The following is a 25,815-nucleotide window of genomic DNA, read 5'->3' as shown; positions in this document are numbered from 1 at the left end:
ATTAGAAGTGTTTTCTGATTAGGTACTTACCTTATAACATTAACAAAAGTCTACTGTTAGTAACAATTAACGTTAAGTTATTGAAACTTTAGAATAACTAGATGATTAATATTAATTTATTTACCATCATAATTTTTGTTTAGTATTTTGGAATATTTTGGTAAATCAGCATTACAAAAATAAAAAATTGCTTGATGACAAGGGAACAACTTACTAAAGCGACACTTATCTCTCAAACCATTTTGCTACGAATTATTAAAAACTATTTATAGATTTTTAAATTGTGTGTCATACATTCCTGGAAATTACAAAATTGGCCGTTTGGATAATAAGTAATGTTTTTTTTTCGTAAAAAAAAAACTTTAAATCGCTCTCCTGTAAAGTTGAAGAAGTGTCGCTTTAGCACTTTTGCCTGCCGAGCGACGATTACCTACAAATCTGTATGACACCCGTCATTAAAATTACGTAACCATAAGTATATAAGGGTCAAATTTTTTATGTATTCAGTAGTTTGTTTCTGAAAACTTAAGCTAACATGTTGTTCCTTATATTACTCCTAGCTGTTGCATTGTGGGCTTTGAAAGTTTTAAAGTTTCATGTAACGAAGAAAAGGCAAAGGCTTCTGGCACTGGCAGCTCAGGTTCCAAGTGATAAAGCAGCTTTACCTTTTATAGGACACGCCTATAAATTCATCGGAGGCAGTAAGTTTTGTGAAATTAGGTTTTTTTTTACATTAATTGGTCACATAATTGTTAACTCTGCTTGGAACGTTATAAATAAATAAAATAAATAAATAAATTCATGTTCATAATTTATTAGAGATCTTAACTCTAGAAATATCAATGTCAAAAACGAAGTTACTATTACTGTTATTATTATAATTTTTAGTTTTTACCTCATTGTTCGTTATAATCAAATGTGAGACTTAGGCCCAGCACACATGGTGAAACGCAAAGAACTGCAACGAAACTGCAACTTCTAGTTACTTTTGCGTTTCATTTGAGTTTATGCCGACCGGATGGCTAAGTGGTTAGAGCACCTGACTACGAAGCTTGAGGTCCTGGGTTCGAATCCCGGCCGGGGCAGATATTTGTGTGAATAACACGAATGTTTGTTCTCGGGTCTAGGATGTTTAATATGTATTTAAGTATGTATTTATCTATATAAGTATGTTTATCCGTTGCCTAGTATCCATAGTACAAGCTTTGCTTAGTTTGGGACTAGGTCAATTGGTGTCAAGTGTCCCATGATATTTATTTATTTATTTATTTATTTATGCCATAAACTCCTTTGAGAGATCCACACATGACGCAACCAGTTTGAAACCGGTTAAAAACGCATTGCAAATCAGTCGTATTGAAACCGGCGTGTAGGAAACTCGTGTTTGCGTTTCATCGGCTTGGCGTCTTTTTCGATGCAATAAAATGACTGACGACGATGATAAAACATTAAATTTGCGTTGGAAGTCGACTTTTGCTCATACGATAACATCCATGAATTTTCTATCAGTTTCTTGCAATTCTTTGGCAGCCGCAAACATACGGCAGTTGATATTCTTCTCAATGTATATGGTCGTAAGTATCCACACTACTTTGTTTACGCCACCTTTGTCGAAGATACAAATAAAGAACCACATCTTCTTCATCACTTGATTTAGACATTTTGTAGACGTCTGTTCTCATAACGGAAATGATTTTATCAAATGTGGTAATGTTTTATTCAAATTGTGGTTGCGGCGTGTGTGTAAAACGATTGAAACTGGTTTCAAACCAATAATTTGAAAAGGGTTTTGTTGCAGTTGCGTTTCACCGTGTGTGCTGGGCCTTAAAAAAAAAATTCAAATATTCAAATGATTTATTCAGTAAATAGGCCGCAATGGGCACTTTTACACGTCATTTTTTAAACTACCAGCGCTTTCGGAAAGACCATCATTGCCAAGAAGAATGCGCCGCAAGAAACTTGGCAGAAAGTCATTTTTTCATAAAAATATAATTACAAATAAAATACTTAAAAACTATATTATACAATTAAAGAAAAAAAAATACAAAAAATAATAATAAAAGAAATACAGGGATGTATGGGGTCCCTTAGTTACAATACTAAACACTAACTAACTATATCTAAACTATATCTACGTTCAGTGGAAGTGTAGAATGCTTCCACCGTCATAAATTTTAAAATAATAATAACAATAATTTAGTTCTGAAATATACATTTCAGGTCAAGTACCATTAAGCTTTTGGATTTCGAAGGCAAGTTCACGTCTGCCGCCCCAAAGTTAGCTCACACGCACTCATGTCATGCTCTGAAAGCAGAGCGGTACGAGGCATGGTATTGCTTCCGTTCCCATAAGCTCTATGGGATCGTCTTGGGAACTTCGACGTCGCGAGCCTGTGACTAGAATTTAAACTAAAAATATAAAAGTTTAAAATCCATAAGCTTAACAATATACAGCCTTAAACATAACAAGGGGATGTATAAAGTCCCTGAGTTAATAATAAAATTATTATACGGCAAGGGGATGTATAAAGTCCCTATGTTAATAATAAAATTCCTAATCTAAATAATTCAGAGATGTATATAGTCTCTAAATGTCAAAGTAAACTAATTAATAAACTTACTTTTAAGTTTCGCTAAAGCATTATTCAAATCACAACTATCTACTATTATTCATTACAAATACAATATAATTAATTTAACAATGCAAAATATCAGCTATTCGACCAGATAGCTAAGTTGTTAGTGACCCTGACTACGAAGCTAGCGGTTGCGGGTTCGATCCTCGTGACGGACAAATATTTGTATGATGAATACGAATGTTTGTAAGTACATACGTACGATGTTTGTATGTATTTTAGTATATATTTATCTATAATAATGTATGTCCATCCGTTGTCTAGCACCCACAGTACAAGCTTTGCTTAGTTTTTGGGACTAGGTCAATTATGCCATGCTCAAGCTAAAAATCGGCTAAGTGACATCTGGTCAAATTCTGTACCTACAGAATAAAAACCGGCCAAAAGCGTGTCGGACAAGCCCGAAATAGGGTTCCGTAGCCATTACGAAAAAAATAAGTAATATTTTTCTAAGGATTTCGTATTTTGTACAGAATATTCCAAATTTGGGTATATTTTATACCTTAGGCTGCTATTTACTCTTAGGGGCTGTTTCGCCATCCATTGATTAGTGTTAACTGGCGGATAGCTGTGATGCCGTCTCTATTTGTTTTGTTCGAATAGACGGAGACGGCATCACGTTTAACCGTCAGTTAACACTAATCAATGGATGGTGAAACAGCCCCTTAAACTACTAATAATTCCCAAGAAAACTTAACCGCTATAGTTTTCCTTGTAAGTTTGATATACTTACTACCATCAATTTTTTTTAAAATTTTTCCATTTTTTTTTGAAAATTTGCATTTTAAAGTTGAATATTTTGCAATAAAATCACTGAATCGAAAAATCGTTTTAGCAACCTGGTATTGCAGGTGTCTATGGGCGGTGGTGATCTCTTACCATTAGGAGACCCACTTGCTCGTTTGCCATCCAGTAGAATAAAAAAAAACAGGGTAGACAATAGGAGGTCTATCTTTTAAAAGCGATCTCTTCCAGGCAACCATTTGGATGCATTGATCATTATTGTTACCTAACGGTACTGAGCCTTGACTGTCATTACGATTGTTGCAGATTTATGGGAGGAGCTTCAAAGACTCAGTAAACTGGCTGAGAGCGAGGGTGGCGTTATAAAAATTTGGATTGCTTCCAGCCCGATGTTCAGTAAGATATGAAATTATGTGGAACAACAGCAAAAATAAGTGTATTAGAGAGAAAAATAATAAAAATAAACAAGCGTAGGACGTGGAGTGGGCGTTTTCAAAAAAAAGTGTACCCTTTTGTTTTTTTTTAATTTTGGAAAAAATATGGTTTGGTCTAATCAGAATCAAGTTGCGCCCATGTACATCAGTTCATTATGGTGTCGACACAACAAGTGTAACAAACAGCTGTGCCAAACATTCATTAATCAAATCATGTATAGGCTGACCAGGAATATAAAAACCTGACTCGAGGGCAGCACTTCTACGTTTTATATTGCAACATTCTTGACACTTACTATACGATATCTACTTACCAGTCTTATTGACAACGGTGTCAGTGAAGTTATTTAAAAAAAAAAAACTTGAATTACATTGTGAATTATTTTCCTTCCAAGGCTGTGGATTATCTTCGGCATTTTAACGCACAAAAACACAAAATAACACTTTAAACTACCGCACGTAAACAACGTTAAACTTTGGCAGCAATACAGATGACATTTGAATTTACCGGTGCAAGAAATTAGTTCTATTGGTTTTCCGCAATATAGCGAGGTTTTTGATAATTCTGGTCAGCCTTTAGATTATATTTCGGTCTCTCGCATTTCCAACTTCTCCTGTCGGCAGGTAAGTTTTGCCAATCGTTTCTGTGTCCAAGTCGTCCCGCCACCTCCGTCTCAGTCTACCGCGCCGCCGTTGACCAACTTGGCGCGCCCACTGGGTAGTAACCTGTGCCCATCTCTCCGCTGCATGAGGCAGACATGCCAGCCCAGTCCCACTTCAGCCTGGCGGTTTCTCTACCTACATCTGCTATGCACGTTTTCGAGCGCAACATGGTGTTCCGGATCCGATCTGTCCTTTTGATACCTAAAATGCTACGCTCCATAGCCTTCTGGCAAACCTTCAACTTGGACTTCAGGATCTCGGTTAAGGACTATGTTTGGGCACCGTAGGTTAAGATGGGCAGTATACAAGAGTGAAAGGTTGCCCTTCAATAGTTTCTTCATAGACCAAAAGCTCTTCCAGGCATTGTCGATGCGTCTTTCCACTTCTATAGCGATCCTCTTAAGGTCATCCGTCCACCGTGCCTCAGGACGCCCTACACTAGGTTTTCCCGTCCGTGGTCTCCATTCGAGGACTCGTCTGCTCCACCGTTCATCGGTCCTGCGTCAATGTCACTTGTCAATATATCTTGTTGTGTTGTGTGTATTTTATAATTTAACTATTTAATGAGCGTGAAGCTGTTATGTGCATCTAAAAAAAAATTTTATTCTAGAAAAAAAAATTTTTTCAATGTGACGAAAAAGTTAATTATCAGGTAACTACTTTTACCTTATTATGTTCATATCGAATGAACAGAGCCGTTTGCCGAAGTTAATGGAAATAAAGAACACGGTGTATAAAGACCTAGTACATAATATTTGTTATTTATAACTATGATCTATTTTTTTTGCGTAATATTTTATGTTTACGTAATGCTGCGTTTTTTTTTGATAAATTACTAAATCAATATACATGCTGTAACATTCATATTGGTCAGTATGGGAAAGTGTGAAACTTTACCCAAGATCTGTTCTTAGGAGCCATGTCATCGATTTTAGTAAGAAGAAATACTGCATTCATTTATTAAAAAAAGTAACTTGTACTCAGTTCGGGAGTCGAACCCGGTCGTTTTTTAAAATAAAACATAATAATATACTTACTATTATTTGTTTGGATATCGGTTGTGTGGGTAAGTGATAAATTTTAATATGAAACACGTTATTTACATAGAATAAATAAAATGCATTGTATTTCATATTCTTCAATAATATAAGTTTTATTTTTCAAAACGTCCGGGTTCGATTCTCGAGCTGAATAGAAGTTTTTTAAAATGTAAGAATGCAGTTTTTCTTGTGACTAAAATCGATGACATGGTTCAGGTTTCAGACTTTCCCATACTGATCGATATGAAGTTTACACCCTGTATTATGTACACTTGAAGGTGAAAAACATTGCACATAAAATAGCAATTACAACAATAAATATCATAAAATTAACTGATGATTTATTTCCAGAACAATACAGGTCCAACTATAAAATAGGTATATTATGTACAGTAAAATTAAATAAACTAAATTATATTAAATCTAAAATGGACCTGCGGCATGGTACCAAAGATGCTGGCAGCATTTCCCCGCTGGATCGCAAGACTGATGCGTTGAGCGAGGAAACTGCCAGCTCTTCGGTCTCCTGTCCTGTGGTATCTCTGAGTCTCTTTGATAGATCTTTGAAGAGACTCAGAGCGCCAGGGCCCCACGGACCAAGGGTCTCGACGCCGAAAGGTACAAAATAATTTTTCTTTCACTACAACATTCTTGGAATATATTAAAAAAAGAAAGCCTTGAACAAAAGGTTTCACAGTTTCTTAAACTTCTCGTTATTGCATTGTTAAGCCGAGTTTAGACTTGCAAGAAAAATTGTGCAAGTGGCATTACATTGCGGCGCTCGATTGAGCACTACAAACTCGTTGGCTTTACGGCCTCGCAATGTAATGCAACTTGCACGATTTTTCTTGCAAGTCTAAATTCGGCTTTAGTTATGTAACCCACAATTAAAAAAAACACTACCTGACAGTCAAATACATGTCTGAAACGTAAGCATAATATTACCTACTTACCTACCTACCGTCAATAATTCTGAACATTATCTTGTAATTTAGGTAATAAACAATAATATACCTACTTGATGTCTTCTTCCAGCCATATTCGGGCCACATGAATCATCATCATCATCAATATCTTCTTATTCAATGATCTTCTTATCATTCTTATGCAATGATCAATCCTCTTTTTCAGTCGTCAATGATCCAGATGATGCTTTTACTGTGCTCAATTCCTGCCTGAAGAAAAATTTAATCTATGACCTAAGCAAACGCTGTTTCGGCAACGGGCTGATTCTCGCGGATGGTAATAATAGACTTTAAGTTTACCTACTTTGTGCTTTTAAATGCTCCATGATTCTCGAATTTATAATTATCGATAATACAAGTACATTGTGTGTAAATAACGTCTGCTAATTCATAAAGGGCCAAATAAATTGAATACAAAAGGATTTGCGAAAAAATAGGCTTTATTACAAAAAACTATATTTAAAAAAATAACCATTTTTATGAAATTATCACTAATAGTACATTACTACCGGGGTTGCCGGCCAAGAGGATATATAGCCTCGTGCCTACATCCTTCCTTTGGGAAGGACATAACAAATAATTTTATTATAATTGGACACTGATGGCCTTTGTAAAGTTCATAGTGAAAAACTAGTAGGAAAAGCCGGAGATTTTTTCCTCCTTTTTTCCTGAATATCTTAAGCTCTAAGCAATATAATTTGAAAGTTTCAAAAAGATATTCTAAAAAAGTGCCTTTGGATAGGGCAGGAGGATAGAGATGCGAGGCCGGCAACCCAACGTTCCGGCCGAGGCTTGTATATTGCTTTTCTTAAACATGACATAAAATAAAATAAAAAAACCGGCCAAGAGCGCGTCGGACAATAGATACATACTTAAATACATAGTAAACGCCCAAGACCCGAGAAAAAACATTCGTATTTTTCATACAAATATATCTGCCCCAAATACAAATACAAATAATTTCCCGACACGGGAATCAAACCCGGGACCTCAAGCTTCGTAGCCAGGTTCCCTAACCACTGGGCCATCTGGTCGTCTAAATTATTAGTAATTTAAGAGTAAATAGCAGCCTAAGGTATAAAATATACCTGAACTTGGAATATTCCGTACAACATACGAAATCCTTAGAAAAATATTACTAAGTTTTTTCGTAATGGCTGCGGAACAACACATACGCTACTTGTTATTTCGATTTTCCCACGGGATAGTTTTGTAATTAAGGGACCCCATGAATCCCTGTATTATTATTATTATTTTGTATTTTTTTCTTTAATTGTATACTGTAGTTTTAAAGTATTATACTTAATTGATATTATTTTATTTTGAAAAAATGACTTTCTGCCAAGTTTCTTGCGGCGTATTCTTCTTGGCATTGATGGTCTTTCCGAAAGCGCTGGTAGTTTAAAAAATGACGTGTTAAAGTGCCCATTGCGGCCTATTTACTGAATAAATGATTTGAATTTGAATTTGGAAACAGAAATTTTTTGAAATTTCAGCACTGGGTTTCACAACACAACCTCAATGAAGACCATGATATAAATTTTGGAAATTTCCAGGGGAATTTTGTAAAATCCCAAAAATTTCAATTGCAACTACCAGACCGAATAGTTTACGCGTGCGAAGCCGCGGGTAAAAGCTAGTACATTTATAAAGATAATGACAAAAGCGTGATGAGCGCTAAATTCAAGGTGATGATGAATTTAATTAAAACATTAAGTGGCTGTTTCACCATCCATTGATTAGTGTTAACTGGCGGTTAGGTGTGATGCCGTCTCTATTTGTTTTGTTCGAATAGACGGAGACGGCATCACATTTAACCGTCGGTTATCGCTAATCAATGGATGGTGAAACAGCCCCTAAGAGAAGTATCTTCGTTCCATTCTCCATACAAACGTAGTCCCGGTCTCATTTGAAAACTAGGCAACAGAAATAGATGAAATTTGGTAAGTATGGACAAGACGTAATTATCTATGCCTGTGGTTCTTCAGATTTTCATATAAATGTGTAATATCAGAATTACAGGAGCTCAAAAGTAGACAGAAAAAGATCTCAACTTTGCACGAGAATTACAGACTAATAAAGCATTTTTCTTTTTCAAAAAGCAAAGCGGACGTGTACTAATTAGAGTTACGAGTTTCTGAGTTTAACTTACGATCAGTTATCGATAGTATTGTTGTTGCCATTAAGGTTAACTTTAAGTGTTTGTGTTGTCACTGCATGCGACGAGAGCGAGACCCTGCTCTTCGCCCCCCGCGGATAAATATTTGCGTGAGTGCGCCGTGCGCAGCTGTCGATCCCTACTAGTGAGCTACTTGAGGAATTCGATTTAATTTATACTTACCTACATATATAATAAAAAAAAAAAAAAAAAAAAAAAAAAAATGAGCACTTTGCGTCGTACACCTCCTAAAAGTGGATCCCAACCGGACCTTCCGACCTATGTGGACCAGGATGCTCACCAAATCACCATGCGCAAAAGGAAGCAGCAGGGACATGAGTATGACATTAAACTCGAACTTTCTGAGTTCAGAAATGACATAATGTCCCTTCTTACAAATTTCACTACATCACAAAATGAAAAAATTTATAGCTATGCGAGAGGACATAAGATCTGAAATTAAAGATCAATTGCGTGTTATGACTTCATTATCAGAGTGTTTTGGAGGTACAATCTCAGGTGAAGACTAGCTTATCTGAATTTGAAAATAGGATCACTTTGACTGAGAAGAAAGTTGCAACAATGACAACACTCTCGAAATCGCTCGATGAGGCCCATGAAACTATTAAGCGTTTGGTCACCGAAAATGACAGCAATAAACAGTTCTCTATGATGAATAATTTGGAGATTTCTGGTATACCTTACGCCAAGGGAGAAAACTTACTCACTGTTCTCCGAAACATATCTACTAAAGTCGGATACTCGCTAGGTGATAGTGATGTCGACGTTATTCATCGAGTGCGCCGCTTCCATTCAGATCAGAGTGAAACACAGAAAAACAATAGACCACCAGCTGTTATTGTTAGATTCACACAGCGTCGTCGAAAAAATGAATTACTAGCCGCAGTGCGCGCTCGCCGCGGCCTAACCACCGCTGACATCGGCCTGCCGGGGCCTGCCGCCACCGTGTACGTCGGCGACCACCTAACCCCAGCCAATAAATTGCTGTTGAAACAAGCTAGACAATTACGGCTACAACATAACTACACTTTTCTGTGGATACGCGACTGTAAAATATTTATTCGTAAAACCGAACAAAGTAAGGTTATCTATATAAGTAATGAATCCGACCTTAAAAAAATCAAGTGACTGGTATTTTTATCAGCGTTATGTATTTTTATAATTTTAAATATTATATTTTCTTCCCATAAAAACTCTCTAAATACTCTCTTGCCCTTGCAATATTGCAATTGTGCTTATAAGCATGTGTGTCATACGCTATACTCATCTGATCTAATTGTTTTTTGTACTGTTTACAACTACAAACGTGAACTTATTATTTGTTTACACTTTTTTATTGAATACTTTGCAAGCATGTCTCTTTTAAATATTAATCTACAAAATATATTACATTATTTCTATTCTAGTATTTTTTATTTAAAAAGTGAATATCCGTCTTTTTCTAGGAGTGCCGCGAATTCTATTTATTTAATAAAGGTAAAAACTTATTTTAAATTTGTATTTAAAAATGGCCAATAACGCTTTCAATGGTTATTATCAGAATGTGAGGGGTTTGCGAACAAAATCTTGCGATTTTTTCTCGAAAGTTGCTCAATCAGACTATGATTTTATCTGTTTAACGGAAACTTGGTTGACTCCAGACTTTTATGATGGAGAATTTTTTGATAATAGTTTTGATGTTTTTCGATCCGATCGATCAGCTGAAGAGAGCGGGGCGGCGCGTGGCGGTGGCGCGGCCGTGGCGACGGGATTGGCCCGTGCCGCCGCGTGCTCACTGTGAATGTGTCTGGGTTTCTTTACCGCTTGATCGCAATAACGATTCGCAACAACAATCATGCTTCAATATAGCTTGTACTTATATTCCTCGAGGTGCCGGTTATAGGGAATCGTTAATTTCATTTTTCGATACCGCTAGTCAAATAATTATAGAAAGGCCTAATGATTTATTCCTGATTACCGGCGATTTCAATATACCTGAGGCTGAGTGGGTGGCCCGTTCTTCAGCGGGAATGCATTTAATACCGGGTAACAGCTATGCAATACAACTCATTCAAGATTTTTTATCGTTCACCAATTTGAGTCAATTTAACTGTATACTAAACGCCAATAATCGTATACTTGATTTAATACTGTGCAGCACCGAATGTACAGTAAATGCTTGCGACCAACCGCTCACGCCCGAAGACACTCATCATAAAGCAGTCATTATAGATTTAAAATTAAATTTCAAACCCACTCTTAAGCCGGCCCCTAATTTAATTTATAATTTTAATTCTGGTGATTATAACACGATCAACTTGGAGTTATCAAAAATAAATTGGTATCATTTCTTCGCCGATTGTAATTTCAAAAGTTGTGTTACAAATTTCTATGATCTTTTGAATAATTTGATTAGTAATTATATTCCAAGACGTAGGGTGAATGCATCTGTGTCTGTGCCAGTGTGGTACACTAGACCTCTTAGAAAGATGCTTAATGAAAAACGTAAGTATCACAGGTTGTGGAAACAATACGGTAATCCTTTGGATTATGAAGCCTTTAAAGTATTACGAAAACGCGCAGCTAAAATGGAATTACAGTGCTATAACAGCTACATATCTCACACGGAACAAAAAATAAAATCAAACCCTAATTTTTTTTGGACTTTTATTAAATCTAAAAATCTTAAACATAAACTACCACAAATTATGATTTACAAGGACTCTGTTACATCAAACGGTGAAGAAATTTGTAATTTTTTTAACGATCACTTTCACTCCGTATTCGAAAACTCTAGTAATAGTTTGCTTTGTAATAATGACTGTTTACCACCACCCTGTGAACCTTTAGTCGATATAAGTTCTATAGAAATTAATCGCAGCACTGTCCATAAACTATTAAACACAATTAATGTCAACAAGGGCGCTGGTCCGGATGGCATTCATCCTATTTTTATTAGGAAATGTTCTTCAAATTTAGCACTTCCGCTCACTATATTATTTAATAAATCTATGAAATCAGGGTGCGTTCCCGAAATTTGGAAAAAGGCTTTTGTAACACCTATTCCTAAGGGTTCAGTTAGTCGTAATATTGAAGAGTACAGACCCATTTCAAAATTGTGTCAGTTTAATAAAATTTTTGAAAAGATCGTTACAGATCAACTTTCCCTAGTAGTTAAAAATCATATAAGTCAAAGGCAACATGGTTTCTATAGGGGTCGTTCAGTAAATACTAATTTATTGACTTTCACTAATGAGATTCTATTGGCAATGGATAGAGGTGCCTGTGTAGAAGCCGTGTATACGGATTTCGCTAAAGCATTCGATAAAATTTGCCATCGCACACTTCTTCTCAAGCTTTGGCGCATCGGTATACACGGTGATTTGTTCCGCTGGATTAAATCGTATATAGAAAATAGGAATCAGTGTGTGGTTTTATCTGGTTATGCCTCAAAATGGAAGTCTATTAGCTCTGGAGTACCCCAGGGCTCACACTTGGGTCCTTTATTATTTACGCTTTTTATTAATGATATAAATAATTATATTAAACACTCAAATGTGTTACTGTACGCCGACGACACAAAAATTTTTAAAGTCATAAACTCTGTTGATGATTGCTATCTATTGCAGGAAGATTTATTTAATTTTGAAAAATTTTGTATTGACAATAAATTAGTTTTAAACCTCAATAAGTGTTATGTCATAAATTTTTCAAGGAAAAAACAAAACTTAAATTACGATTTCACATTGTGTAACAGTCGTCTGAGTAGAGTGACACAAATCCGTGATCTTGGTATTATTATGGACTCTAGACTTCTGTTTAAACCACACTTAGATTCAATTATTGAAAAAGCATATAAACAATTAGGCTTCATCTTGCGTGTATGCAAACAATTTAAAGATAGTCTTACATATAAAATCCTTTTCAATAGTTTTGTTCGCAGCCATCTCGAATTTGCCTGTGCGGTTTGGAAACCCTACCATGCTATCCACATTAAAAGAATAGAAAGGATACAAAAAAAATTTGTTAAAGCTCTTGACTTTAGAACTGGCCACACTTATAGTAGCTATGAGGATTCACTGACATACCATAAACTCCAAACGCTCAGCGAACGTCGGGATTGCGTAGACTCAGTTTTACTTTTTAAGATGTTGCACAACACGTTGGATATCCCCTCATTATTTCATCCAATTGGCTTTAGAGTCCCTCGTAGATGTCAGCGCCAGTGCCGTAAAAAAGACCTGTTTTTCATTCCTCGAAGTAGGACGTGCTATGCACGAAATGTATTCATAAAGCGTGCTTGCAAATTATTCAATGAAAATGAAAAATTTAAGGACGTAGATTTATTTAATTGTACTATTAACACGTTAAAACGTGCTTTTCGATAAGCACTAAAGTATAATTTTAGTATATGTTTATGTATGTGCATATATATTGTTTCTTATGTATGTGTATATATATATATTTATATGGCGAGGTTTGTGCCTCTCTATTTGTTTTGTTCGAATAGACGGAGACGGCATCACATTTAACCGTCGGTTATCGCTAATCAATGGATGGTGAAACAGCCCCTAAGAGAAGTATCTTCGTTCCATTCTCCATACAAACGTGTGGCTTCATTTGAAAACTAGGCAACAGAAATAGATGAAATGTAAGTAGGAAAGACCAATTCTAAACTATGTGTCTTCAGATTTATATAAATGTGTAATATCAGAATTACAGGAGCTCAAAAGTAGACAGAAAAAGATCTCAACTTTGCACGAGAATTACAGACTAATAAAGCATTTTTACAAAAATCGAAAAACCACAGGCATAGAAAATACAATGAATATCTTGATTGTAAACTATCATTCATTTCTGTGTTATATACTTATCGTATAATATGAGGACAACGAAACCCAAAATTCAACCGCCCAAATCTTGAAAAGCCTACAGCTATCTCGATATAAATTACGGACGTCATTGCGGAAGGCATGGTGGGGGGACGGCTGCGAGCGCATAAGTCACGAGCGATAAAGACAGCAATATCCCAAACAAATACCTAACGCGGCCGCGCGGCCGGCAGGGAAACTTCTCTTAAGGTGGTTTTCCACCGGCGAGGCGAGACGAGAATTGAAATTTATATGGCAGCGCCAGCGGTGCACAGATTACTAATATGTAGCTAGCTCATCGGTGGCCCGCGGCGCCTCGCAGCGGGTGCCCGATAATGCATACAAATTTCAATTCTCATCTCGCCTCGCCGGTGGAAAATCACCATTAAAGCTGATTAAAACGGTATCTGATTTACTTTAAATTTTGTTAACTATAAATGAGCATTATTTTCAGTGACCACTTGGAAGAGGAACCGCAAGTTGCTGAACCCGGCTTTCAGTCAGCATGTGTTAGACGGGTTCCTGCATATTTTTAATAAGTACGTACAATTCCAATTACCATTTAAAACAAAGTTATCATAGTAAAGGTACAGTCTACATACATCATAGACAACTGATTTATTTTATCTGAATCGTAGCAAAACATCATAAAAAACAAGAAAAATAAAGCTACTGGAGATCAAGCCTAGTCTCTCATCATTCTTGTAATGCATTTTCATCGTAGTATACTCACCCAAGCAGTCAGTATATACGTTCGAAAAAACATCGGAAAATAAATTTTTTAAAGTATACCCTAACCAAGAAAAAGTTGGAAAACACTTCTTCATCATCATTATCATCATCAGCCTTAGAGCGCCACAATGAACGACAACTCGCCACTTGCAACCATCGGTTGCCCGCAACTCTCACGATGTCGTCAGTGCACTTAGTGGACACCACTAGAGGACTTTTCTCCCTCAACGGTTATTGTCCTTTGAGCGATGTGACCCGCCCATTACCATGCATAACCTAACCAACAAAAAGTTGGAAATCCCCCAACTTTGTCACTTCAAAGTTCAATATCTAAAAAACGGCTAAACCGATTTTGATGAAACATGTCAGAAAACCAACCAACCAAACCATTGCTAGAAAACCTGCTTTCGAATAAAAAAACCGTATTCAAATCGGTCCACTCGTTTAAAAGCTACGGTGCCACAGACAGACAGAAAACGATCCAACTAAACGTTTATAAATGTTACTTACTGAAGTTTACTGCAGCCAATTGAGAAAACAAGATGAATACGAACCTATTCGACAAAACACGATGGAAAAACATTATTCAATGGATCTGTACTGATCTCACAAGCGATAACACAGATATTTAGGAAAGGATCGAAACATTCAAAGCAAGTGTCGCGTCACGCGTGTGCTCGCCAGGGTGTGGGTTAGGAATGTCTATTATTAACCAGCAAACCAGATTGACGCTTGGGAAAAAAAAGTACTAACCGTCCATCTGGTTGGAATGTCTGGTTTGTCGGTTGGTAATAGAGGCTCGCAAACGCGCGGCAGCCCCCATTAGACAATCTAAAGTTGTCGCGCGCTGTAGGTGTTTATCACTGTAGGTATGGACGAGTGACAGATGCCTGCTATGGCGGCGAGCAGCGGGCTATCACCGAGTGATCCACTCGCCGTCCGCGCGTGACAACCTCGCGAGTGAGGCGATCTGGTGACGCTACGGAGTTGATGTAGTGAGCGCATACCCATACAAATCCATATATACGAGTACCTATATATGAGAGGCGAGGCGGTGCTGGTCGGGTGCCGGGTGGCTGTAATGAGCTGTGTTTAATCTCGTCCTACCCAGTTCCTATGGGTGTCGTAAAAGATGACTAAGCGAACTAATGTGAAAGTGGACTCTCTTGTGGTAAGCAAAGGGAAACCACCACACAATTCACTCCACAATCCACTCAAGTCGTCACGAAGGTTCACTTTCACTATAATAGATCCTCAACTGCTGACTACGGTCACTCTGTCAAGAGTGTGGAAAGACGAGATAAAACTTTTTTTTTTATTAAATAGACAGTCGGATTTGTTGGTGCAAAACCTGCAGCCACTCGCAGGCACGGGCGAGATTGACCTTGAAAACCTCTTTGCTGAAAACATGCTGGAAACTACATGCCGTAAGTAAAGATTTATTAGGAAAATATAAATTTATTGATGTCAGAATTACTAAATATAATGAAAAATAATACTACAATAATTACAATAATTTATTCGGGTTTTAGGCAATAATGAATATCGTTAATTTTTTTTTTCAGTAACAGTTTTAGGGATAACACAGGACATTAAATCTGTTGTCGATCAGAAGTACAGAAACGCAGTAGACGCAGAACTTAAATTATTAGTAGATAAGATGTGCAACTCCTTTCTTTACATTGATTTCGTTTACCAAGTGCCTTCGACAAAAAAACTCGAAGATGAGGCCATAAAGACGATGCACAATATGTCAAAAAGGGTATGTACGAGTACCTGTGATCACTAACGTTGATATGATAACTAGGTAGTCTTTACCCGAAATTTCGCGTAAACCATTCTGGACATCAGAGTCAAATAGGTCAGATGTGCATTTTTGATACTTTACAGGACAAGCAAAATTAAACTATAAAAGTTTTTAACATCGACTTAATGTATAAAAATTAAGAAAACTAGTTATTAATATGGAAAGAGCATATATAACTACAAGTGTTTTCTGTCATATAAGTTCTCTCTTACGCTATCAATAACAATGCAATTCAAATTTGATCATTAAAAGGGTGTTACATCTGACCTACAATTATTAAGGCGTATGCTTTGCTGTGCTCGAATGTTAACATCCGACATTTTGGCTTTAAGAAAACTTGGCATCTCGAAATAAATATAAGTCTTATGTTCAAATCAGAATATATGGCTCGAAATGAAATTAAAAAATATTCAATCTTATGTGAACATCAGCCATTTTTTCAAAGTTTCAGCGATCGTCAGGCGTAGGTTTGCTTTCTGTCTCTTTTCATCGCGCATAAAATTTATCGCTATCTCTTTTTGTTATGGATATTGTGAGGATTTCCCGAACCAAAACGTCTGATATTAACATCAGACGCTCCGTTCTAAGGTAAATTTAAAACCAATATATCGTATGTGAATACCAGACAATATAAATTATGTCGAAAGAGATACATTAAGATTGCTAGAGGCAAAAAATCATAATTAAACATCAGTTATTTTTCTTCTAAGGTACCTATTATGGGCAACCGACCTTTTTTAGTAAATCTTACTTGGTTAATAAAAGAAATAACTATATAGATATTACAGTTAGATGGCCTGAAAGAGGACAAAAAATTTGTACGATTCTAAAAAAGTGATTTTGGTACAAAAATTGGACATCCGACCTATTATTGGCTCTGATGTCCAGCATTAACCTTTGGTTTCCGAGGATCAGCGGTGCTGTCATATAGCGCCCGTAATAATGACGTCACTAGAACGTTGTCAATGTAAACATAACCTAACCTAACCATCAAAAAGTTGGAAAAACCCCGACTTTGTCACTTCAAGGTTCAATATCTCAAAAAAAATGAACCGATTTTGATGAAACATGTCTAAGAACCATCGCTAGATAACCTGATTTCAAATAAAAAAAACCGCATTCAAATCGGTCCACCCGTTTAAGAGCTACGGTGCTACAGACAGACACACAGACACACATAGCGGTCAAACTTATAACACCCGTCTTTTTGCGTCAGGGGTTAAAAATGGCGCGCTTTCCTAGAAAATGGTATCAATCAGATTAAAGTTAAACAAAAAAAGTTTATTATTTTTTGCTTTTGAGTTTTTTCGGCGGTTTAGTTTTTATGATATATTTTTTTTAATGAATTCATTTTGAAAATACTTATTATAATTTTATAGGTCATAGACAAGAGAAGGGCCGAGAGAAATCAAGAAAAAGTGGCTGATATTTCCTGTAAGTATTCAATTTTATAAAGGTTCCGTAGTCCTACACTATTATTTATTCTGTACCCAGTTCAGGACCCTACAAAGAATCCTTAATAAAAAAATAAAATTCATTTATTTCAAGTACAGACTCATGTAGGTACATATTTTCACCGTTGCCGCCTCAATGCCGTCAGTCTGTCCATCCGCGAAAATATTGCTAGTTAGTAAGTAGTAGTTCGCATTTAAATGATAATGTACCGGATAACTAGTTTAGCCCGACTTGTTTCGGGCTAATTTGTAGCCCTTCTTCCAAGGAGCAACGCGACTCGGCGGCTGCTGCAACACGCGCACTGTGCGCCACCGCTCTGCTCGCGCGACTACCCGACGAAAAAACACCGGCGCACAACTACCCGCGTTTTCATCGTCATTTTTATTGCCACTGTCAAATGTAGGGTAGCACACAACACAAACAACATCAATTTGTAAATGAGGGCTATCGTTTTTTGTCTTTCTAGATGGCGATACTGTTGCGTGAGGTTTTTAAGTGTGGCTTTCAAAGTCTGTTATTACGGGCGTTAAAACAAAGTTTAGATTAAAATCATATTTAATACACCTTAAAACCGTAGGTACCATAAAAATATCCAGCAACCACAGTGTTGCTTAGTCCCGTTATGTTCGGAAAAAAAGGGACAAAAGTTTCCGAACGATAAAACTGTCTCAAAACACAGACATTCATTGCCCCCGTGACGCATAATTGCCATAATTAATTTCAGGTAATGCAAAATATTCACAAAATTATTCTAATTATAAATAAACCCGCGTAGCTCACCCAAAAACTATATGAGATTTGACATTTCGGAGATCTCACGCTACACTAGCGCCTCTAGCGGCGAATTCATACGCGATAGCCTTGCACGTTCATATCAACCGATGACGCAGCACGGTTATTTAATATAATATATTTAGGGGTTGTTTCACCATCCATTGATTATTGTAACTGGCGGTTAGGTGTGATGCCGTCTCTATTCGTTTTGTTCGAATAGACGGAGACGGCATCACATTTAACCGTCGGTTAACGCTAATCAATGGTTGGTGAAACAGCCCTTTAATACCGTTTTCCAACTCGGGGGTACCAATGAACCACAATCCCGGTTAAAATTCGGATGACGACTAATCTCAATGGCTTCACGCACTTTCCGTGTAATGAAAAACTTATCTACATACAGTACACAGTTTTTTAAGTACAGATACCTTCATCATCATCATCATCTCAAGCCTCTCTCAACCAATTTGGTGTAGGCCTCCTTCAGCGCTCTCCACATCGCTCTATTCTGAGCAGTAACTGGATACAGATACCTTATCAAATCTGATATCGTGCGTCGAATCTGGTTCCATTGAGTGCTCGGCCACAGCAAAGCCCCTGTCGTCAGAGTGTTTGCCACAAGAACACGCACAGGGGCTTATCCTTCGGCGAACGCATACCAACTGTCTGAGCTATATAATATATGAGGACGGAAAATCGACTTGGTAGTTCGCTTTTATATTATTAGTGGGATAAAGCACTAAATTTGCATACGCCGATACAAATAAAAATCCATAGTGTTGGTACAGTCACCAGCAATAATATCTGCCACAGCGGAGCGTGCAAAAATATCTGACACGTCCTTCCGGCCCTAGAAATAGAGTCGTATCAGATATTTTATGCACGCTTGTTGCGGCCGATATTACCTATTCTGTGGTGTTGGGTATCATTTGTTTAATAGGTATTTCCAAAAAATTGTAGATGTTCTCATAACATTTTAAGGGTTCCGTAGCCAAAATGGAAAAAACGGAACCCTTATAGTTTCGCCATGTCTGTCTGTCTGTATGTCCGTCCGCGGCTTTGATCAGGGACTATCAATGCTAGAAAGCTGTAATTTTGCACGAATATACTTATATGTAAACTATGCCGACAAAATGGTACACTAAAAAATTCAGAAAAAATGTTTAGAGTACCTCCCATAGACGTAAAGTTGGGGTGTTTTTTTTTCTCATCCAACCTTGTAGTATGGGATATCGTTGGATAGGTCTTTTAAAACCATTAGGGAATTGCTAAAACGATTCAGTGATTTTTGTTTGCAAAATATTCAACTTTAAAGTGCAAATTCAGGATGGTAGTAAGTATATCAAACTTACAAGGAAAACTATAACGGTTAAGTTTTCTTAAGAATTATTAGTAGTTTAAAAGTGAATAATAGCCTAAGGTATAAAATATACCTAAACTTGGAATATTCCGTACAAAATACGAAATCTTTAGAAAAATATTACTTTATTTTTTTCGTAATGGCTACGGAATCCTATTTCGGGCGTGTCTGACATGCTTTTGGCTGGTTTTAAATTTAGAGATCTATTCGCAAAAAATAAAAATCGTATCGCAAATTTAAAAGGAGAATTTACAGATTAACTTAGGTTAGGTTTCTTTTATAACATTTCGGTAAAGATGACAATTTGTTAAAAAATGCATTAGGTACATCAAATGACCATTATGTATTTCGTCCATTATTCTTTTTAAACTTTATGTATTTTGATATACCTTTCAAAAATACTTTGCAGCACCTCGCTACACAGCTTTTCTGGACCTAATGCTCGACATGGCTGAAGACGGCCTGTTCACCGACGAGCAGATTCTGGAAGAGCTGAACGGCTTGATATTAGGAGGCTACGACACTTCATCAAAGGCACTGATCTCGGTTTTAGTGCTCATAGGGACATATCCTGAGGTGCAAGAGAAAATTTATAACGAGTGCGTACCTATGCATTAAATATAATTATTTATTTTGCTGTATGTTTTACGTGTTCATAATTGAAAAAAATACTTAACTACAACTGTGTCAAAATACGAGTAAATGTAACGTTTATACGTCTAAATTCGTTTGAGTTGGAAATTCAAAATGAAGTTTTATTTTGTAAAATTTGATATTTTTCTTTGTAATTGTTTTTGTTATGAGAGGAAGGCAAACGAGCATGCCGTTCATCTGATGGGAAATGTTTACCACCGGCTATGAGTACCAATACTACTCCAGGAGAGTCATTGGTCTGTTGCCGGCCTTTTAAGAAAGTATAAGCCCTTTTCTTGAAAGCCCCCCGATGTCATTCTAATTCTAGGATTACATCAGTGCTCGGAAACAGTGATGTGGTGGAGGCAGGGGATGTAAGAAAGCTGGTGTACACGGAAGCTGTCATAAAGGAGGCGCTACGCGTAAGCCCTGTGGTTCCTTTTGTCGCACGGGACGTCGGAACAGAAATAAAACTTAGTAAGTACACTAAAATTAGACATTGTTCAGTATTTGTAGCGTATGTAAGTATTTTTTTTATAAATTTGTTACAATATGAGTATCTATCAAATAAAAGCTTATAATTAGCCCATTCCGATTAAGTATATATTGTCTTAGCTTCACTCTTTAAAGCTACTGTTTTCACATGAATATCAAAAAGTATAAAATTTAAAAAAAACTCAGAAAACCCGACTACTTAAAAAAAACGAATTGTTCCTGATTCGTCGTAATTCTTGATTCGTCAGAATTATCTATTTGTAATTAAATCTATCATGCAGTAAACCAGTATTTATCAGAAAGGAAGATTCGTTTTAAATATTAAATATAAAAGTCACGGTAATTGCATAGTTTCTTTTGATATTGAAAATCCGACGAATCAGGAATCCGACGAAACAGGAATCCGACGAAACAGAATTACGACAAATCAGGAACAATTAAAAAAAACTAAAAAGGAAAACAAGTCTAAATATTGTAGTAGGTACCTATATTCGTCGAGTACCTAAATTAAACTTCAACAGTCGGGATTTTGAATGGTTCCCACTGATGGTTCCCACACAGATATAGTTTGGCTAATTAAAGCTAAACCCAGCTATTATTTGAGTGGCAACATTATTCAAATGTCATGGGCAAACAGACCAAAGAGTATAAGAAAACAGACACTTGAGCTTGTACTATTTTACTATTATATCTATTCTGTGATTTGTTGAGTTTAGTACCTTCGTGTGTTAATTAGAGTTTTTTAAAAAATTACTGCTGAAACATGGTCAAAACAATCAAAAAGTGGTGTGCGACAGATTATTTACCATGATAAGCAAATTCAAACAAAAACAAGCAGAGAGGGAAGCCATGTTCAAACAGCAAACAAAGAGTGTTTAGATGCGGTGACCGAATTTGTGGGTTAGTAGGCCTGGCAAAATATTTTGATACTAATATCCCTTTCAGAACTGGTCAATACAACTGTGGTTTCTAAGATTCATTTTTTGACAAAAATATTTGTAAAGGGTATCCCAAAAACGACGCAAACTTTGAAATTGATGAGAAGCACATATTATTTTTCGATATAATAAATTTGTATATAAAATCTTGAAATACATAAAATGGGGTTATTTGTGGAAATAATACGTCAGGCAAATGTCCTCCTAGGCTTTGCTGGCACATACTCACTCTTTTGACAAAATTTTCTATGACCATTTTGCATAGATGCGGCTGAATTTCTCCAATGCAGCGTCGAATTTCCTCTTTTAAAGTATTGCCATTTCAACGGCTTGTTTTTGGACGACCAGTGGAATGAACATCATGAATTGATCCACTCTCCCTGAATTTTGCAACCACTCTGCTCACAGTTGATGAAGTAAAGTCAATATTCCGACCATATTTTGCACGGAATTCTCGAACCGTACACTGGCAAACTTCTTTTGAAATATTGTTCAATAATAAAAACGCGTTGATCTTTCGGAAAACCCGCCATTTTTACAAACCCTAAACATTCAGCTGTCAAATAGTTTTTTTCAGTGTTGCCAGCACTAAAATACAAAAATGGCGGCAAATTTAAATCTTGCGTCCTTTTTGGGACATCCGATATTAACCTTTTTATGTTCAACATATCGTTTTAAATCATTAGGTACTTATTTTCCAATAGGCATGTGATAGACAGAGAAGCATAAAGTAAGCACGATTCTTATGCCTAATCGTCACTTTTGTATGGCAGAGAAGCTTCTGTTCTTGTACTATTACTTATTCTATGGTGATACCTGGTGATACCATCTGCGGTTTTACAGGTTCATCTTTCATTAGCCAGACTCTATAACAACAGAATATACAAACAAGATGATAATTAAATAACTGAAAACCTCAGACACCCCATAAATATTTTTTAATTTCAAGTTAGTTGATTGCATTTGTTTTTGAATACCTACCATCATTATTTTAAAAGATATTCGTGTGTTTTGCTAAGTCAGTAATTCTACTTCAATTCTAATTCTACATCATGATTTGTATTTGTCAGTTGCGATTTGACGTTTTAGAAGAAAATCACACATTGACAGCCAAACGGCCAATATTAAATTATCGAAATAATATGCAACCCCGCTAAAATATTTAATTAGCGCCTGTTGCAGTCGTAACTGTTAAACTGGGCACAGTAAAAAAGGGGTTTAAGAACACAAACACAACCTAATTTAAAGCATAGTGTAATTGATTCTACTCTTCTGGTTTTCAGTTATTTACCAAATTATAACACCTTGTATAGAACACTAACACACAGATTTTTTTTTTACCTTTACGAGTATTTAAATATTGTTTAGTTTTTCAAATATCCCACAAAAATTGATCTGCCACTCCACAAAACAGCATTCGGCTCGACGTTGCCTTATCTTAATGCTTTAAGTATGTACACAGAAAACTACACCCTACCTGCGCGCAGTGGCTGTGTCGTTTCTCTCTGGGGCATCCACCGCTTGCCCATCTGGGGCCCGGACCGCTTCGAGTTCCGTCCCGAGCGCTGGCTGGACCCCGCCTCGCTGCCGCAGAGTCCCGGTGCCTACTGCGCGTTTAGCATTGGCAGGAGAAACTGTATAGGTACGGTCAGCAGCAGAATTAGATGAGCGGGTACAATTTGAATTAAGAAATTGAATTTCTATTAGTCATGGCACTGAATTATTTTGTCGTTGTTTATGGAGTTGTTCATTGAAGGAAACTATAATGATTTTTTGTGCCTTTGAAGTTCTTTTACTTTTTCACTGGTACTCGTTACAGACCTAGTGCAGAAAAAAATCACAAAAGCCTCGTAGGTACTCTTTGCATTGGGGGGAACTCGGCTCTGCTCCGCACCGCTCCGCACCGCACCGCACCGCGTAGGTTTCCTATATACTTAGAATAGAATAAACTTTTTTTTTAATAAACTTATTTTGTTTAAAAAAAGATTGTACATGAAATCTTAATCTTAATACCAGTACGTAACAGTGCACCAAAATGGATCCCACTCAGTAAATGCTGATTTCTGAATTTATTAGCAGAAAGTTATTTATTATTGCACCGAGTGCCGATTTGGAGCCCGAGCGTCAGCGAGGGCTTTAAAAAGCACGAGGGCAATATAAATTACTTAATGCAAGGTGCATAATCTGCTTTTCTTTCAACTATTACATGAATAGTAGACAAAAAAAAACTCATGGTAAACAATTAATATAAAAGAAATGTCACTAGCAATATTGATGATTCCATTTTTGTAAGTTTAAATTCGCACTCTCAAAAAATGTCCATTTAAAATTCGCAAGGTTCCCGCCAATTTGTTTTTTTTATTTCTTACTTTTTTTTGGCAGAGTTAATAGCAGATAACTATATTTTACCCGCGATCTTTTAAATTTCACATGGGCGCCAGGTTGGGCAACTAAACGCACAGTTTTTTTAAATATGGCTAGGTACTTACTATTTTTGGTAGGATTGGTAGCAACCATTTTTTGAACGCAATCTGTCAAATTTCATAAGACCGTCAAATTGACCAACCTATCGCTAGATTTTTTGCACTATGCAGGCTAATTTTATAGTATAAAGAATTTTTTTAACAAAAATGCACTGCAATGCCTGACAATAGTCGTCCCGACTTCGAGCTAGTTCGTACCTAGAAAAATATTTTCAAGGGTTTTGTAGTCGGTTCCATTTGTTTTTAGTGATTCGTAGCCAAAGCACATTAAGCCCAAACACGACTAAGTTGCTTTGTTTTATATAACAGAGTTCCGTTGCCTACCTTCTGGCTTCAGCATCAGATCAGTTCGAAAGAATCATTAACTTAAAGCTTCTTCTTAGTCGCTTATCTAGGTATATTAATCATGATCGTTTATAGACGAGCGAGCATTACTTAGCTTTGATGAGTTCCATTGGTCAACACGGTCTTCTTCATTAGGTCCAGGTTACCAAATGATACTTTCTGAATGTAAATGCTCATTTTCATGCTAAAAATGCCAAAATCGCCATAGGTGTGCCTATAAAATTTGAGGTTTGCCCTCGATTTCCCTAGGATTCCATCATCAGATCTTGACTTGGTGAGAATGGGACCACCTCAGATGAATACCCTTTCGATTAAAAAAATAATTTTGAAAATCGGTCCAACATTGACTGAGTAATCGGTGAACATACATAAAAAAAAATACAAATATCGGAACATAGAACCTCCTCCTTTTTTGAAGTTGGTTAAAAAATATTTGTGTTACCTCTTTGGTGGTACAATTAAAAAAAAATCTAAAAAAGTGCAATCAAGGATTTTCATGATTTTTTTCTGCAAAAAGTCCCGCTTTGTGCTGGGTATTTAGTGCGGCTAAAATAAAATTAAAGCTTACTTGGAAGAATAGTACATTGTACAACAAGAGCATAAAACAAGCCATTTTACCCAAGGCGTTCATATAGACACCCGAGCCGGTACGCCGAGGGTGGATAGACACGTAGAGGGGAAAATGGATTTAAAGCTCGAGTTTTACACTCTGCTTTTCACTTCGATGGCGAGAAAATGACTACGTAAATTTAATTTTTCATGCATTACTATATAATTATATTTTTTCTAGTTTTAGTGATTTATTTTGATTGATTTGATTGATTTTTAGTTTTATATAAATAAAAAATATATTAAAAAAATATAAAGAAACTTCTTTGTTTGTGGCTGTTGACACCTACCTTGGTCTTAGACGAAGATTTTAAATTTGGTCTTGGTCATTTTATGTCGCCTAGATCCAGCATAAACACCAACTTTACGAGCATGAGAAGTGAAAAATAACTTTTTCTGTTACAGGAAAGGCATTCGCGCTAATGTCCTTGAAAACCACGCTAGTACACCTAATACGCAAGTTCAAGATAACGGCGGACTACAGCAAAGTGAAGCGAAAATTTGAAATCTTAATGAAATTTGTGGAAGGCCAGCGCCTGTCTTTAGAACTAAGAGAACAATGTTAACTACATAGATTCCTGTAAATTGGTACGAGCTATTTTGGGAAATATTCGGAATTTTCGAAAAAGTAATTAAAACATGGTATGGTACTAGAATTATAATTATGACTTGA

At 36.5% G+C, this 25,815-nt stretch overlaps 1 protein-coding gene across 2 annotated transcripts; it reads left to right on the top strand.

The window, feature by feature from the left end:
* Positions 1-525: 525 nt before the first annotated feature.
* Positions 526-25,815, top strand: LOC141442341 (cytochrome P450 4c21-like). Of its 2 annotated transcripts, XM_074107303.1 has the most exons (11): positions 526-701; positions 3,687-3,776; positions 6,649-6,759; positions 13,966-14,050; positions 15,570-15,670; positions 15,809-16,005; positions 17,430-17,484; positions 20,049-20,238; positions 20,601-20,749; positions 23,168-23,347; positions 25,548-25,815. In XM_074107303.1, the coding sequence occupies exons 1-11, from the start codon at positions 536-538 to the stop codon at positions 25,706-25,708; spliced, it is 1,485 nt and encodes a 494-aa protein (XP_073963404.1). In that variant the 5' UTR covers positions 526-535; the 3' UTR covers positions 25,709-25,815. The 2 variants fall into 2 exon arrangements, with proteins under 2 accessions (XP_073963404.1, XP_073963405.1); XM_074107304.1 differs by lacking the exon at positions 6,649-6,759.

This window comes from Choristoneura fumiferana, chromosome 25 (assembly GCF_025370935.1).
Source record: "Choristoneura fumiferana chromosome 25, NRCan_CFum_1, whole genome shotgun sequence".
In the NCBI taxonomy this organism is placed as follows: Eukaryota; Metazoa; Arthropoda; class Insecta; order Lepidoptera; family Tortricidae; genus Choristoneura; species Choristoneura fumiferana.
Note: the sequence above shows the minus strand (reverse complement) of the source record. Positions and strands in the feature narration are given on the sequence as shown.

Excerpts from the sequence above, each read along its gene's own strand:
- LOC141442341 (XM_074107303.1), top strand. The coding sequence starts at position 536 with ATGTTGTTCCTTATATTACTCCTAGCTGTTGCATTGTGGGCTTTGAAA. Across the intron at positions 3,777-6,648 it reads TGCTTCCAGCCCGATGTTCA|TCGTCAATGATCCAGATGAT; the intron begins GTAAGATATGAA and ends CCTCTTTTTCAG. Across the intron at positions 14,051-15,569 it reads TTCCTGCATATTTTTAATAA|ACAGTCGGATTTGTTGGTGC; the intron begins GTACGTACAATT and ends TTTATTAAATAG.